Source organism: Hibiscus syriacus, unplaced genomic scaffold, assembly GCF_006381635.1.
Source record: "Hibiscus syriacus cultivar Baekdansim isolate YM2019G1 unplaced genomic scaffold, ASM638163v2 tig00110264_pilon, whole genome shotgun sequence".
NCBI lineage: Eukaryota > Viridiplantae > Streptophyta > Magnoliopsida > Malvales > Malvaceae > Hibiscus > Hibiscus syriacus.
Window position 1 is genome coordinate 2,285,991 of NW_024062653.1, and position 16,115 is coordinate 2,302,105.

Below are 16,115 nucleotides of genomic sequence, written 5' to 3' on the forward strand. Positions count from 1 at the left end.
TCACTTAAAAGGTGAGTCTTGGTAAGCTGGTTATTTATTGAGTTTTAAGTTTAGTTTTGATTCTTGGAGTGTTAATAAAGCTTAAGGAAATATTAAAGTGGTTTAAAACTCAAAGGTGGATAAGTTATGAAAGATTAAATATAAAGAGTTTTTAAGTGAATTGTTAATAGAGAGGTTGTAAATGAATTTTGAGGCTAAAGTTGACTGGTCATGAGCTGAAATAATAAATTCAAAGTGTTAGAACTGAATTTGGAACATGTTGATAAATTGATATGATTATTGAATTCAAGTGAATATGTGCGATATTGGATATCATGATGAGTTAAAATGATATAAGTTGATTTGAATAAGTGTAGTTAAGCTTAAAGGATTAAAAGGAGGTTATAGAAGAAGAATTCAGTGAGTTTTGGTTGATTTACGGAATGGAAATGGCAATTATGGGCATGGAGTATCGATATTGGAAGAAAATTACCAATACTTCAAGGTAAAAGTAGTTGAATGCAAAGGGTAGTATCGATACTGGTTGAGTAAGGTATCGATACTGAATAGGGAGTATCGATACCAAGTGTTTAGAATCGATACCATTATCAATTTATAAATATAGAATGTCAAAATTGTAATATCCTCCATATCGGGTTATTGATTAAATTATGAGATTTAAAAATTCAATGACCAAATTGGATAAATTGAACAGTTCAAAGAATTGATTGAAATGTTTTGTGTAGGATCAATTAGCAAAGAAGGAGGAACTAAACGGGTAAATAAGTCTTTTAATAAGGGAAATAATTAAATATTAGTTGAGGATATTTTATACCACGTGGAAGTTAGTGGGGAAGACCAAAGTTTCCAGATTTCTCTTATTCTCCACCGTGAAACCTAGCTGAAGGTGAGTTTTCTTGTTGATCAAATTCTTGACTAATTTAAGGTTGCTTATTGATCATTAGATGATAACTAAGATTAAGGAAAGCTTAGATTATCTTAAAATCAAAAGATGATGGAGTTAGGAAGTATTAAAGAAAGAAGGTGAATAAGTGAAATCTTGACAGAAAGGTATTAATTAGATTTAAAGACTAAATTTGACTTGTCATGAGTGGAATTAAAGGATATGAAGGGTCAGAATTAGATTTAGAACATGTTGGAATTTGAGGGAGATTCTTGAAATCTATGTGGAAGATTTGATTTCTAAGTTTTAAAGGTATTGAATGGATAATAATTAGTTTAAGTAAGTGTATGCAAGTTAAGGATATGAAAAGAGGGGAAATATAAAGTGTTGAGAAGATTATGAAGAGATTTTCGTGCTAAAATAACATTTCTGGGTTATGTGCATCGATGCACATTCAATGTGTACCGATGCACATGAAGTGTATCGATGCACTCCTTTAAAATAAAAACATTGAATGCCATCAGTGTATTGATGCACAAGTAGTGCATCGATGCACCCCCTTAAAATACAAACATCGAATAGGATTTATGTACCGATGCATAGATAGTACATCGATGCACCTTCAAGGAATGCATCGATACATGGTAGTGCATAGATGCATACCTTCATTAAAAGATGATCTTTTAGCCCAAGAAATGATAGTTTAGAATATATTAATTAGTATACTGATAAGTATCAATGAATTACTATGTAGATACAGAGCCTAAATAAGTTCCAGAACAATTGCCCAGTAAGATCGATCGAGGGAAAGGCAAAGAAATATAGGTGAGTGTATATGTATAAATATGATTATAGTGATATATTCAGTTCTAGACTTGTGAGAAGTCTAGATTCAATACATTGATGCATGATTCATTTCATAGTGTGAAGCATGATATAAATTTATACTATGTGCATTGTGTAACATGTTTTAAATGAATATGTATGCAAAGTTATATGAACTACGTGATGAAGGTAAGGAAAAGGATATGTCTATATGATATACTATGTGGATTGAGAAAAGCTCATGTTATGTAGATGAGAACTATATTTCCTCACTAAGTCGATGACTTAGCATGTGAGTGTTTCACACGTAGTATCCGAGAAAGTAGACGAGACAGGTTAAGCAGCTGGACAGCATTACTCCTGGAACTATCAGATCAGAGGCAACTTAATCAGTAGGTCATTTTGTTATGTAAATGAATGTTGGCATGTAATCAAAGGGTTAAGTTGTGTATGCTCTGAGTATTTTGATAAACTTGTATTAACATATGTATATTATTGTATTTTAATAATATAAGTCCAAATGTTTTATCATTTTTTTAAGAATATTGTTTTGTATAGTCAATGTGACATCCTGGACTCGTATCCGGGTCGAATATGGGTTGAGGGTGTTACAAAAATGGTATCAGTACCTATGGGGTATCGATACCATAAGAGGGTAGTATCGGTACTATAATAAGAGTATCGATACTATTAAGCTTGAAATACTAAATTAAGTGGTTCTTTCAGCCTAAGTTATATTGATTAGTTATAAGCAATTCGAACTCTGATATTTATATATATAAGTCGTATAATTTTGTAGACATTGATCTAAATCAAGTATCGAATGAGTCAACAAGATAAGATTGATCAAGAAAGAGATAAATGTGTTTCTGGGACTACTGAGGCTAAGGTGAGTGCATGCTATTGTGTATATGGTGGTATGAAAATAAGACTCGTGATGAGTCTATTTCCAAGATTTGATTGCATGAATTTATGAATATTAGTATGTGCTTAATATGATTATTATGTATGCATGAGTACATGAACAGAATCATAGGTGTCATATGTTATTGTATGTGCTATATAGTAAATATATGAATACATGTCTGTGTGGTAACTATGTGTTATATATTATTTTGTCTGATAAGGATATAGGTAATTATATGATAACAATGTATAAATTATATGAATTAGATTTAGGTGATTAAATGAAAAGTGAGATAAACTAGGTAGGGTTGACCTATATGATAATATGAGAATAGAATATAAGTTAGGAGATATTGACATAAATGAGTATACGAACATGTCAGATAAGCTATAAAAGGAGTCTATATGTTTAAATAAAACTATGATCTAAAACTTATTAGATTCTTATGTGATATGAGGTATAGTACAAAGATCCAGGAAATCATATTAGAATGTTATAGGAACTAGGTGATAATAAGATATGAGAATATATGTCTACGTGACAAGCTATGTGAAACAGAACTAGGGGAATATAGGAAATTAGTATATAAAAAAATATGATATATTGATTATGTGAAACTAAGATATAAGCTATATGGCATTCATATATGGACCATATGAAAATGAGTACATGATTGTATAATAATTTATAGGAATTGGTATAATGAAATTATATGAATAAGTGAAAAAGTAAAATAAGCTATGTGATATTGACATAAACTATTATATATAAACTAGTGTTATAAGATATGTAAAACTGAATTGTATACATATATGAAATTGTGGTATAAACTATGTGATGAGGAGTTATATGTTATATGATTTATATGAAGAGGTGAGAATAATATATCAGTTTTGTGATATGATTTATATGACAATAGAAGAATGTGACATAAGCTATACAATAAGATATAATTGATTACATTAACATGTGATATAAGCTATGTGTCAAGGAAATATTGGACTATATATATGTGCTACATGATATATGTGATCATAAGAGAACAAAGTATAAGCTATATTATATGATATAAGTGATTTCATGAGAAATGATATGAGCTCTATGAGTATGTGAATATGTGATAATAAGAGAAAGCATATAAGCTATGAGACTATACGAAAATGTTACATGAACCATGTGATAAGAAGCTATGAGACTATATGCCTATGTGATATGAGTTATAAGAATTATGATAAATGTTAAAGCCCATGTTACATGATAAGATAACTAGGGGTATAGTTGTCATGCCAAGAGTCGAGGGTTCTACGTGGTCCTTCGGGACATATATGTGGTCCTTCAGGACAATTTTATATCCCACTCAGTGGAAATTTATACGAGCTGTGGTGAAAGCATTTGTCCAACCTTAATATACTCACATATCTTTAGTTCTCAGAAGTGTACCATGGGCAAATAAAAGACATAACATAATAAACATTGTGTGATTGTTATATGTGTTTCTGGGTGAAATATGTTATATGAATTTTATAAATGATAAATGAAAGATTATATGATAAATGATAATAATGATAATAATAATAATGATAACATATGTGTGTGTATACATTTTGTTATATGTAATATTATATGATTTTGTATGATATGATGATATGAAATGTTCTGGTATTGTTTCGTATTCAAGTTTCTCTTTATACATTTTATATGCCTCACTAAGACATAGACTTAGCATGTGAGTGTTTCACACTTAGGTTCCGAAAAGCAAGAAGATGAGCAAGGATAGGCAAGTCATGTCAACTTCTCCTTTCCAAAGATCAGATTAGAAAAGTATTTGAATAATATGTATTTTGTTATATGGAATGTAGTTGTCATATAAATAAAAGATTTGAATTGTATACGCTCTGATAAGTTTTGTAAACTATTCGGTTGAAATTGCATAAATTATGCAGTTTTATTTAATAAAATTTGGAATTTTCATTATTTACTAAAAGTAAATGTTTTGGAAAGTTAATGTAACACCTCGGATTCGTATCCGGGTTGGGTACGGGTTGGGGTGTTATATTATGCATCTAATATGGTTGTGGTTCATATTTATAGATTTGTTATTATAAATTAATGTGTCTTCCATAACACGAGGCAATTAACATGTCAAATTAAATGTATATGCTAGCGGTATTGCCACATCATGAATCTCTGGATAACTCACGTTCTACGAAAAGTGAGGTTCATCAGGAATCTATGGTGTTACCACGTTAGGAATCTCTACGAATCTCGCGTTATACAAAACATGAGGTGTGTCAACGTATTTTACAGACCACGGGCTCCTTGCCTATATAATGCACCCTCTTCTAGTGGCATTATAAATTATAACGTGGGGTTTAGACTTATAAGGGGCTCTTTTTCTTATGACATGACTTGGCACGAAACTTAATTATCCTTATGCTAATATCGGTGCTATAAGTTATGCCACCCGAATAGAAGGCCTTTTATAAGGATGTCGCCCTCTGAAATTCATGGGTAAATCTTTCATATTTCTTTCGTCAAACATAACCTTATCGAGAAACTTCTTGTTTTATCAAAATCATCTTTTACATGAAAATTGTGGGGTTTCATTTAATAACACCCTTAAAAGGCATCCTCTTTTGGTGGCATCCTCAAACTGACCGTCAATCTAAATAAAAAAGTTATTGGAGGTTGTATGATTCACTTTCCATCAAACTCATCAGTCTTTTCGACATTCTTCAACACGAGTGAACATTAGTTCTCGAGAAACTTATCATTTCTCAAAATGCATCATTTTCTGGTGGCATCCTCTTATTTCATCAAACCGATCATAGATCCAAACAAACAAGTTATTGGATGGACAAGGTTATTATTGTAGTTGTGGGCATGATTTCTTAATTTCATTTTTATGCCCGATTCATTCTTTGTCAAACATGGCGGTCTCATGAACCTTCTTCAACATGAGTAACTTGACATTGTCGAGAAACTTATTATTCCTGAAAAGGCATACTCTTCTGGTGGCATCCTTCATTCAAAAAGACACTTCCCTTGTACATGAAATTCAGAAAACTTATCGTTCCATGAAACCCACTCAAGAACCTAGGATCAAGAACAATATAAAACATTACTGTGTTTGCAATTTATGTACCATAATTATGTAATTGTATTTTATAATATTGAAAATTATGTTATTTTAATTTTTGGTATTATATTTATTGTTATGTTATTTTAATTATGTGACTAGGATTTACTGTGACGAGGATTTAGTCGATCATAGAGAAAGAACCAGAAAGCTGAAATTATGTACTACTTTTGTAATTAACAATATATATTCATTAATTTTCAATTTTGTTTTGTTTCGAACCATTTTGTTTGTGATTTTTACACCGCTTATAATGTATCGTATGTGCCGATACTAGCCTCAATTGAAACATAAGTATCAATACTAAGCCTCTAATCTTATAAATGAAGAAAAGTTTCATATTGACTTCCGAAAAATACTCCCCAAACATACCTATCAACCCATGTCAGTTTCTTCTTCATGAAAAAAACCAATATTAAACCATTTTGAACACAATTTTTACCCCACTTACAATGTCTTATATGTGCCGATATTACATTCAATTGAAAGATAAGTTACAATCATACGCCTCTAATCTTATAAATTACGAAAATTTTCAGATTAACTACCCGAAAAACCCCTCGAATATGCCAATCAAACAATTTTAACATTTTCTTTATGCACAAAACAAGCTTTGGAACCATTTTCAATGCGTTTTTTTTAACCCATATACAATATATTGTATGTTTCGATATTGACCTCCACTGAAAGATAAATCCAATACTACGTGAAGAGCATTTTAAATTGTCACTTTTTACCTATTAATTTCCCCGTTTTATGAATTTATTACTGCTAAATTGGGTTCTATTTTGATTATTTTCATGTAGATGATTGCTTTCTATAATGTCCAGTCAACACGCGGAGCATTCTGGAAACAGCTCAGTCAGCATGATCTGAGGAGATTTTCTAGGAAATTAAGTTTGAATTTAAACATTTGGAATTATCTTCTACAATTTTAGAATTTGTTTTTAATTTACATGTTATCTTTAGGATTTAAAACCTTATAAATACCTTCCTTGGGGAATGGCTTAGAGATCTTCATCTTGAGTTTCATTTTTGTTACTTCATTTTTGTTTTAATAAAAAAATTCTTTTTCCTTTTCACTTTCTTTTACTTAGCTAATTTCTTTATAGCCGAGAGCTAGTAATGAATCAATTTCATAAGTGAGAATTGAACAACACTTAATTCCCTTCGGAATATATTCTCGTTTTTCTGGTTTATTAGTTTGGCAATCGACCTTATTTACAAATTTTAAACACTTTCAAATCAAAAAGATCTCATTGGTATGGATATTGTTTAAATATATAGTTGGGATGAAGGATCGACCTGCCACAAGTTGACTTCATATGAACACATATACAGATGGTTCGCTAAGGAAAAACGAGACAAAATTTGATTCTCGTTGAGATAACATAATCTGAGTTGGGTCTTTCCATTACTTAATTTTGATTGTTTTAACAGTAATAACTACGGTTAATCCACTCAAGAATCATCTTTCGAAGATAGACTTTGGAAGATCGGTTACATGATAAAAGGGCAAGTTACAAAGGGTTGCGCTTGTATACTGTAGGCGATATGAATCTTGCCACAAAAATCCATTTCGATTATCAATGGAATTAAAACAAAGCTAGTTCGAGGCGATTTTCTCATTATTATTTTTAATCTTTATTTACGCTTCCATTTATTTAACCTTGATCGTTATTTTTTTACTTTCATTTTCTTCATCTCATTGACGCCAACCCCCTTTATTTTTATTTATTTTTGTTACAATTTCTTGGATTGAAATCGACACGGAATTGCATCAGAAGTTACTAAATCCCTGTGAATCGACCCTCTTTACTATACTACTTATTTATTTTATTTGAAAATGACTATTTTATTTTTACGAGTAAAATGACGCTTGTCAAAATTACCATTGTTGCTAGGGACTTTGGAAAATTACTGATATTGTTTTGTTTTGATCTATGACAAGGTCATCGAGCTAAACGGCATTCAACAAAGCGCTTTCATGGGAGGCAATCCATTTTTAATTTTGTTTCTTTTATTTTTCTTGAATTTTAAATTTTATTCTTTGATTTTATTGAGTATTTTCTCTTTTGTTAATTTCTATTTTATTTTTTTAGGTGACCTGGTGAATTTATTCAGGCTTAATTAGAGATAAAAACGGTGTTTTCAATCAAATCATGCATTTTATTTGGACCCCAAGCAATAGCAAATCGAAAAAAAGATGGAATGCACCGTTTCATTAAAACGATGCACATTAGCAAAGTCATGTGTGGCGCGACGCACATTAATAAACCCCCCAATTTCATCACTTTTATGTCGCTCATTTCAACACAATTTCCCCTCAATTTAAAACATTTCCCCAACAAGTTTGACTAGCCAACCTTTTCCTTAATTTTCAAATATCTTTGGGCCCCACCTTATGACTTCCCATAAATCCCAAATCCACTCAACCTGTTTTTCTTTTTATTTTTCTTTATTCCACACGTGACTTAACACTTTGACCCTTTTTCTTTTTATTTTCTTTCCCTTGACTGATTGTTCATTTCTTCCACCATTTTTTTCTTTTTCTTTCTTTCCCCATAGACACCGTCGATTGCTAACATCGCCATCCCCACCGACATCGATTTACTGCTTTGACATTTGTGTAAGTTTCGAGTGATTTCAAACCATCCCCTCCTTCTCCTAGTTGTGGTGGGCATCGATAGCAAGCATACATGCCTCTACCTCCCGCACTCGTTCATGCCCCATCGCTCACATGCACTCGCTGCTCGTCGTTCACTACTCCGATCATCGCTTGCTCAATGCTCATTTTTTACTTTTCATCATGCCACCACTACTCATTCTATTTTCATATTTGCTCTTTAAATTTCGTCGATTAATCGCGAACACTATCGCCCACTATCAAATTAGAATATTTGAGGTAAATACACGAGTTTATTTTTGTTACCCATTACTAATGGTATTTCACTTTGGCTATACAGGAAACTTTGGCATCAATCCACGCTCCGACAATTTCTCTTTGAGCGGTCGAACACAATCAAACATTCCATTTCTCCATTATTGTCGATAAGTACGGGGAATATTCTTTACCCTTTCTCTTGCACTTTATATTTTATTTCCGTATTGGAGCAACATGATTAAGTGATGAGGGGTAAAGACTTCATTGAATTTTATCTTACTTGTCTTGTGAAGTTGTTTCATTGCATGGTTGGTTGAACTTGGTTGAAAATTTTCATTCGTTAATTATTTTTAGCATGTTATTATTGCTTAACTCCATGTGACTATTTTAAGTATGGACATTCTTGATAGTTGAATTGCAAGAGTAGGAATTTAATTTGACTATATTGTGACATTGCTTGATTTTGTCGATTGAATTTCGCCGAACTTGACTGATGAACACACTTTGTTAAGATTTGAGCCTTGAGCATGTTTCTTAATTTTTTATGCTTGTTTTCTTGCTAGTGTATCGAACTAAATTTGCAAATCTAGAACTTGTGACAGATTCATTTTGAGACTACACATGAAATTTGGTGCTTTGTGTGATTTGGGCATTAGGATTCACATCATTTTTACCTGAGAAAAAACCTATCATTTTCTTCTCCATTAATGAACCGTTTTGAGCCTATATCTATTTCTTTGTTTTCACCTCAATCTAAACCCCGAGCCTTTTCATTTATCCTTCTCTTCCACCCTTGTCAAGACAAAGAGTATGGATTGAAAGTTGTATGATCATGTTCCATGTAGAAAAAAATTAAAAAGAAAAAGAAAAAGAAAAAAAGAAATGAAGTTATAAAAAAAAGAGAAAAAGAAAAAATTGAAAAGAAAAAACAAAAAAACAAAAAAATGGTTGTTTGATGTTTTTTTATGTAAATATTTAGTTGTTTTATTTGCCTTTTTGATGTTTCATTTATTTTGTTTTGCTCATGGACTTGGTTGAATTATTTGAAGCATTCTTTATCTCAATTATGAACCTCATTTTTAGCCTTTTTTCCTACCTTTACCTAAGCCCCATTACACTTTTTTAAGACCCAATAATCTTTGCATCTTATTTCTTCTAAGTCGTGGAGAATTGATTATGTTACAAGCCTATGGAAATTCTTGTTTAATTCCGACTTGAGCAAATTTGGCACCAGAAACATATGTGAGTGATTTGAGTAAATCCTAGTAAGGATTTGAGTTAGGTTGAATTTTAATTGATGAATGATTAGAAGTTGCAATATTGTTTGATTTACTCCTACTTGTGTTCATTCACTTGATTGGTGTTTTGATTCAAATGGTTATTGTGAGTTTGACTTTCATAATTTGCTTGAGTATGAAACGGGTTGGAGGAAAGTAGATCAAGTTCTTAACTAGTTTGATCAAAGCATGCTTTGAGGACAAACATGAGACAAGTGAGGGGGAATTTGATGAGCGTTTTAAATTGTCACTTTTTACTTGTTAATTCCCCTTTTTTATGAATTTATTATTGCTGATTTGGGTTCTGTTTTGATTATTTTCATGCAGAGGGTTTCTTTATGAAATCAATAGAAAAAGGGGCATTATTCGTATTTTTTTAAAATTTTCATGTTATCTTTAGGATTTAGAACCCTATAAACACCCTCATTGGGATATGGCTTAGAGATCTTCATCTTTCTCTTGAGTTTCATTTTTGTTACTTCGTTTTCATTTTAATAAAAGTCTTTTTCTTTTTTCTTTCTTTTATTTAGCTAATTTTTTTTATAGTCGAGAGCTAGTATTGAATCAATTCCATACGTGAGAATTGAACAACATTTAATTCCCTTCAGGATACATTCTTATTTTTCTGGTTTATTAGTTTGGCAATCGATCTTACTTAAAAAATTTAAGCACTTTGGTCTAGATGTTGTTTAAATATATAGTTGGGATGAAGGATCGGCTTATGACAATTCAACTTCTCGTGAACACACTTAGCGGCGGTTTGTTAAGAAAAATGAGATTGAATTTGATTATCATCGAGACAACATAATCTGAGTTGGGCATTTTCAGTACTTAATTTTGATTGTTTTAACGACAATAGTTGTGGTTAATCCACTCAAGAATCATCTTTCGAAGATAGGCATAGAAAGATCGGTTACACGAGAGAAGAGCAAGTTATTGGGCCTTGTAGACTGTAATCGACATGAATCCCGGAGTAAAAATCCATTTCGATGATCAATGAAATTGAAACAAAGTTAGCTTGAGGTGATTTTCTCATTATTATTTTTAATATTTATTTACGCTTCCATTTATTTTACCTTGATCGCTATTTTTTATTTTCATTTTCTTTCTCATTTACGTTAACCCACATTTATTTTTAATTATTTTTGTTACAGTTTCCTAGATTGAAATCGACACGGAATTGCATCATAAATTATTAAGTCCATGTGGATCCACACTCTTTTACTATACTACTTATTTATTTTATTTTAAGAGGATTATTTTAATTTTACGAGTAAAATGCGACGCTTGTCACAACGCCTCTAATATGATAAATTATAAAAAATTTAAGATTAAATACCCGAAAACCCCCGCGAACATGCATATAAGCACTTGTGATCTGGGTTGGAAAACTAAATACCTCGCGTATTGGAAAACGCGAGGTATATTAAATACCACTCATGATAAATTTCTCAGGATGTTTCAATATCTCGACAACCTGACGTTCTGGTAACACGAGATCATTAATACTAATATTAAATTTTATTTTTAAAAAGTGTATCCATGTTAGACAAACCTCGCGCCTTGTATAAAGTAAGACATTTACTCCCTTTTATTAGGACATGAGTCCTACGTGTACAATTTAGGGGATATTATCCTAACAAATATAATTGTGGACACTACTAAAAAATAATTTATGTGGGCTTTTAAAATAATACCGCCAATTTTTTATGCTGGTTATTATCATTAATATTTTTTATTATACCTTTACTTATCTTCTGTTTATCATAATTTTTAATAATTTTATCGTTATGACATGATTTTTTATCGTTTTAATATGTTTTTGATCGTTTGATTTTTTGGTTTATTTTTTAAGAGTTAGATTTGATCTCGTCACAATTGTTTAAAATAATGTTTATTTATTATCTTGATACTATATACAGTTGACCCTCGAATTATATTTAGACATGTGATTTACGTTCATCGATAATTTTCTCAAGTCACTTAACTATAATTTGTGATTTTCATGTAGTCATTTAATAATTTGATCATTTTTTTATTTATTTGTCGATGTAGTCAGATTTGTTCGTATTTATCTTTCGTTTAAATTTATAATATTTTCTTTATATGATCATTTGTGTGATCTTAAATACATAAATGATTATAATAAAATATCTTAATTATATTTTAATTAATCAAATGGTCTCTATAATAAAATAATTATTGCTATTTTGAATGATTCAGATTTAAACACTATAGATACTAGGAGTGAATGATAAATATGTAAAATAAAAGCCATATAAATGAATTTTATAATAATTTATTTGGGGACATTAGGTATGTGTGGGAACAGCTTGATCTTCGCTCGTCATTGAATTATTATACTAATAACACGTGTGGGTTTCTGGGAGTGTCAGGGTAAGTTTAGCATTGCTCAGTGGGACATTTTATTTTAGATCCAGCTTTCCCTCTGCCACCACTGCGAATCCATTTGCTCTGTACTCTCTTCCTTTTCCTTCTTCTTTTTTAATATAAAAATAATAATTAATTTTATTGAATTAAACACACACACACATATATATATATATTCCATTTATTTAATAAAAAAATGTTCCATTTATATTATATAATATTCATTAATTTTTATACGAAAATGTAAACATTTAATAAATTTAAATAGATATATAAAATTAAAATAAAATTATATAAGTTTTTGTGAGAATTGAAATAAAAAATACTTCTATATAATTTTAATTTTTTATTTAAATTCATCTTATAATTATATTTTTTTCTATAAAATTAATAAACATAACATATCTCGATACTATATCCTTATATTATATTATACATATACATGGAGGAAATTCTGATTCCAAAATTTGTGTTGTGGTTCGTTCAAAAAAGATTATGATGGTGTTTGTTGGTAATATTTTATTTAATTATTGAGGATATGCTAATGGACAGATTGAAGCATATGGTCCATAGTCACAAGCACTAACAAAAAAAGTGATTAATAACTTTGGATACCATTAAAATCCAGCATATTAATAGAGAGATTAAATTTATAAAAAGTGATGAACAACTGCGGATACCATTAAATTTAATAGAAAACAATGACATCAAATACTCTCCGAGGAAATTTATCATTCTTTTGTGAGAATTAAATTATTTAAATAAGTGAAATTAATAGAATTTACAATGTTAAGGACCAAATACATATGTGCAACTATTTAGAAAATTTGCGAATGCGAGAGCTAAATTTGTTGAACTATTTAGAATTAGTACCATGTTGATAAAATTTATGAGCGTTGAACACTAAATGTATAATTTCAATTCAGTTTAATGACCGGTGACTAAATTGAAACACACCAAACTAAACACCCAGTAGTTTGGTTACTAATGGGGGTAGTTTACCCTAATAAAAATGGAAAACCATTCATACAGGACATCGAGAGTGCAAATCTTAATCCAAATTCCATGCAGAATTTAAGTAGGAAAAACATTAAGCCGACTCGAAAACAAATCCAAACATAGTCGATCCGATTATACTAACAAAACTGTTGAAAGAACAGAAAACATCATTCAATTGCTTAGATAATTCCGATCTTGTTTGCGACATCCAAGGCATCATAATCTGGAGTCAACCTAACATATGCCTTCTTGGTTCCATCAGGCCTGCATAATGATCGTACGACTTCATTAACAAAGTAAATGTTCGGTTTCACATAACAATTGATCAAGGCATAACAGAATTTACCTGATCAAAGTATTCACTTTCTTTGTCTGAATGTCGTACATCTTCTTCACGGCATCTTTAATCTTCTTCTTGTCAGCACGGATGTCAACAATGAAAACCAAGGTGTTGTTGTCCTCGATTTTCTTCATTGCAGACTCGGTAGTCAGAGGATGCTTGAGGATCTGATACTGATCCAACTTATTTCTCGGTGGAGCACTGATGCGAGGATATTTAGGGTTCCTATCCTTTTTCAAAGTCCTTGGCCGATGAAATGTAACTTTCGTCCTGATCTTTTTAGCCTTCTTCTTAAATGTCACACCGGATTTCACAGCCTTAGCTGCCTTCACTGCTTGAGCCTTTGGATCGGCCTTTTTCTTGCTGTTGTCAACTGCCAAAGGTTAAAAAAAATTAATAGAAAATCGAACCACAATAATAACAGTGCAATCCAACACAATTGCTCAAACAACAAAACTCTACGGCTACAATTGATGCATGATGCTTACATACAAGCTATATGAAATGAACATAGCAATGGATATCGTCAGCAAACCTAATTACATAGGACAGATCGGAAACAGTTCGATCAACTAAAATCCAGACATAAAGATTGCAAAGGCCGATTCAGGTTGACCATTCGTACACCATTGAGCATATTAAACCACCGGACCCCGGTGTACGAACATATTACAAACAGGTAAGTTACAAACCGAAAACGATCCTTTAATGCATAACTTTAAAGGGTAAAAACAACACAGTAATACATAACACAGATCGGAAACAGTTCAATCACATCCAAGCATAAGGATTGGAAAGGCTGATTCAGGTTGTGCATATTAAACCACCAGACGGAAGTGTAAGAACAACAGATTACAAATCCAGACCACCGCATAATACTAATCAAAGAACTCAAAAAGATGGGGAAATCCAATCGGTTCATATATCATCCTCAACTTAGGTTCGAAGCCTACCATTTTCGAACTAAATTTACAATCCATTATACAAGAATTACATTAAAAACAGGAAAACCTTACCTTTAGCTGGAGACATCGCTGAAATTATTGCTTCGATAACCTGGGAATGAAAATTGAAAATGGGAAAAATGATTTAAAATAAATTCAGATATCCAAATTCATGAATCAAAAGACAATCTATAAACATAATTTAAAGAAATTCAGATACTCTTTTTCAGCTGCGGCTGCTGGAGTGTTTAGGGTTTTCTTTCCCAAGTGAAGAAGAAGAGTATGGCGGCTTTATAACTTGGTAAAATTTTCCCACAATAAGCAGGAGTTTTATGGGCCTAATTTAGTAAGCCCGTCAAATTATAAGCTAGAATTTTAACTCAAAAAGAACGGTGAAATGGGTTTTTCTAGGACCATTCAATTATTAAGTAATGGGTTAGGCTAATTTCATTGCCTAGATGAAAGAATGTTCACCCAAATACATTGATTCCCAAAATTATGTATTAAAATAATACTTATTTACGAAAATGACACTTATTTGTATCACGTAAGATAAATGTGTGTCTAGTCACTCGTACCTTTTAGAATGCGTGTTTAATTATGCACGTATTTATCTTACTTCACACAAATAGTGAAAGATGTGTTAAACAAAACACGCATTTTAAAGATTTTTTCACGTCTGTGTGATTTTATGTTTGAGTGAATTAGGGCTCTTGCATTAACCTTTAGTGTTTTGGCAAATTTTAGATTACAATTCGCCATATTGTGAAGTAAGAGCAAGCATAGTTCATACAAAATTCATTTGTGATTTTATGGGGAAAAAACATCTTTGCGCTCAAAATTCATTAGTGATTCATATCAACTTATATAAGACTTAAACATTGTTTAATGGTCTTAGAGGTGTAAACGAGTAGTATTAGATTATATTTTCGGCTCAAAACATGATATTTTTAGGTTTGGGTATCGGTAATGGATGAACAATAACAATAGTGTTCTTTGTGTAGCCTAAAAACAAGGTGTTTTGGCTGAGAGTATCGATACCAGTTCATCGTGTATCGATATTGTTCGAAGAGTATCGATACTCAAGGGGCATTGATATCACTTTTAGATTTTAAATTACAGTAACCTATTTTGGTACCTGAAGACACCCAAATTCGTCCTTTAATATTATATTATATAATATATAGTTAGTTATTTATTTGGGTTACAGGTCCATTACAAAGACTAAACAATGGCCCAACAGAGACCCAATAGGCCCAAAACCTATATGCCCAGAGGAAACACGCGACTCGGATTCAAGAATGGAGCCCGAACCAGACCTGAACCCGCTCCAAGCAACCTGAATCACCTAGGGTTTTCAGAACCCTAGCAAGCCCCTCCTCAACGCCGCATGCCTCCACAGCGCCGTTCCAACCCCACAACTGCGTTCTCCTCCGGATTTCTCGGCATAAATGTCAACAAGCAACAAACATTAGACTTTTAGTTCGATTAGGAGACTAAAAATAGTGTTTTATTTTCCTATAAAT

The 16,115-nt window shown here is 31.5% G+C and overlaps 1 protein-coding gene across 1 annotated transcript; it reads right to left on the reverse strand.

Moving 5' to 3' along the window:
• Positions 1-13,415: 13,415 nt before the first annotated feature.
• LOC120115443 (60S ribosomal protein L23a-like) lies at positions 13,416-14,877 on the reverse strand. The gene is made up of 4 exons (XM_039136166.1): positions 14,810-14,877; positions 14,662-14,701; positions 13,652-14,018; positions 13,416-13,569 (listed from the first exon to the last, which is right to left on the reverse strand). The coding sequence occupies exons 2-4, from the start codon at positions 14,675-14,677 to the stop codon at positions 13,485-13,487; spliced, it is 468 nt and encodes a 155-aa protein (XP_038992097.1). The 5' UTR covers positions 14,678-14,701; positions 14,810-14,877; the 3' UTR covers positions 13,416-13,484.
• Between the last annotated feature and the right edge of the window lie 1,238 nt (positions 14,878-16,115).

Excerpts from the sequence above, each read along its gene's own strand:
- LOC120115443 (XM_039136166.1), bottom strand. Across the intron at positions 13,570-13,651 it reads AAAGTGAATACTTTGATCAG|GCCTGATGGAACCAAGAAGG; the intron begins GTAAATTCTGTT and ends ATCATTATGCAG.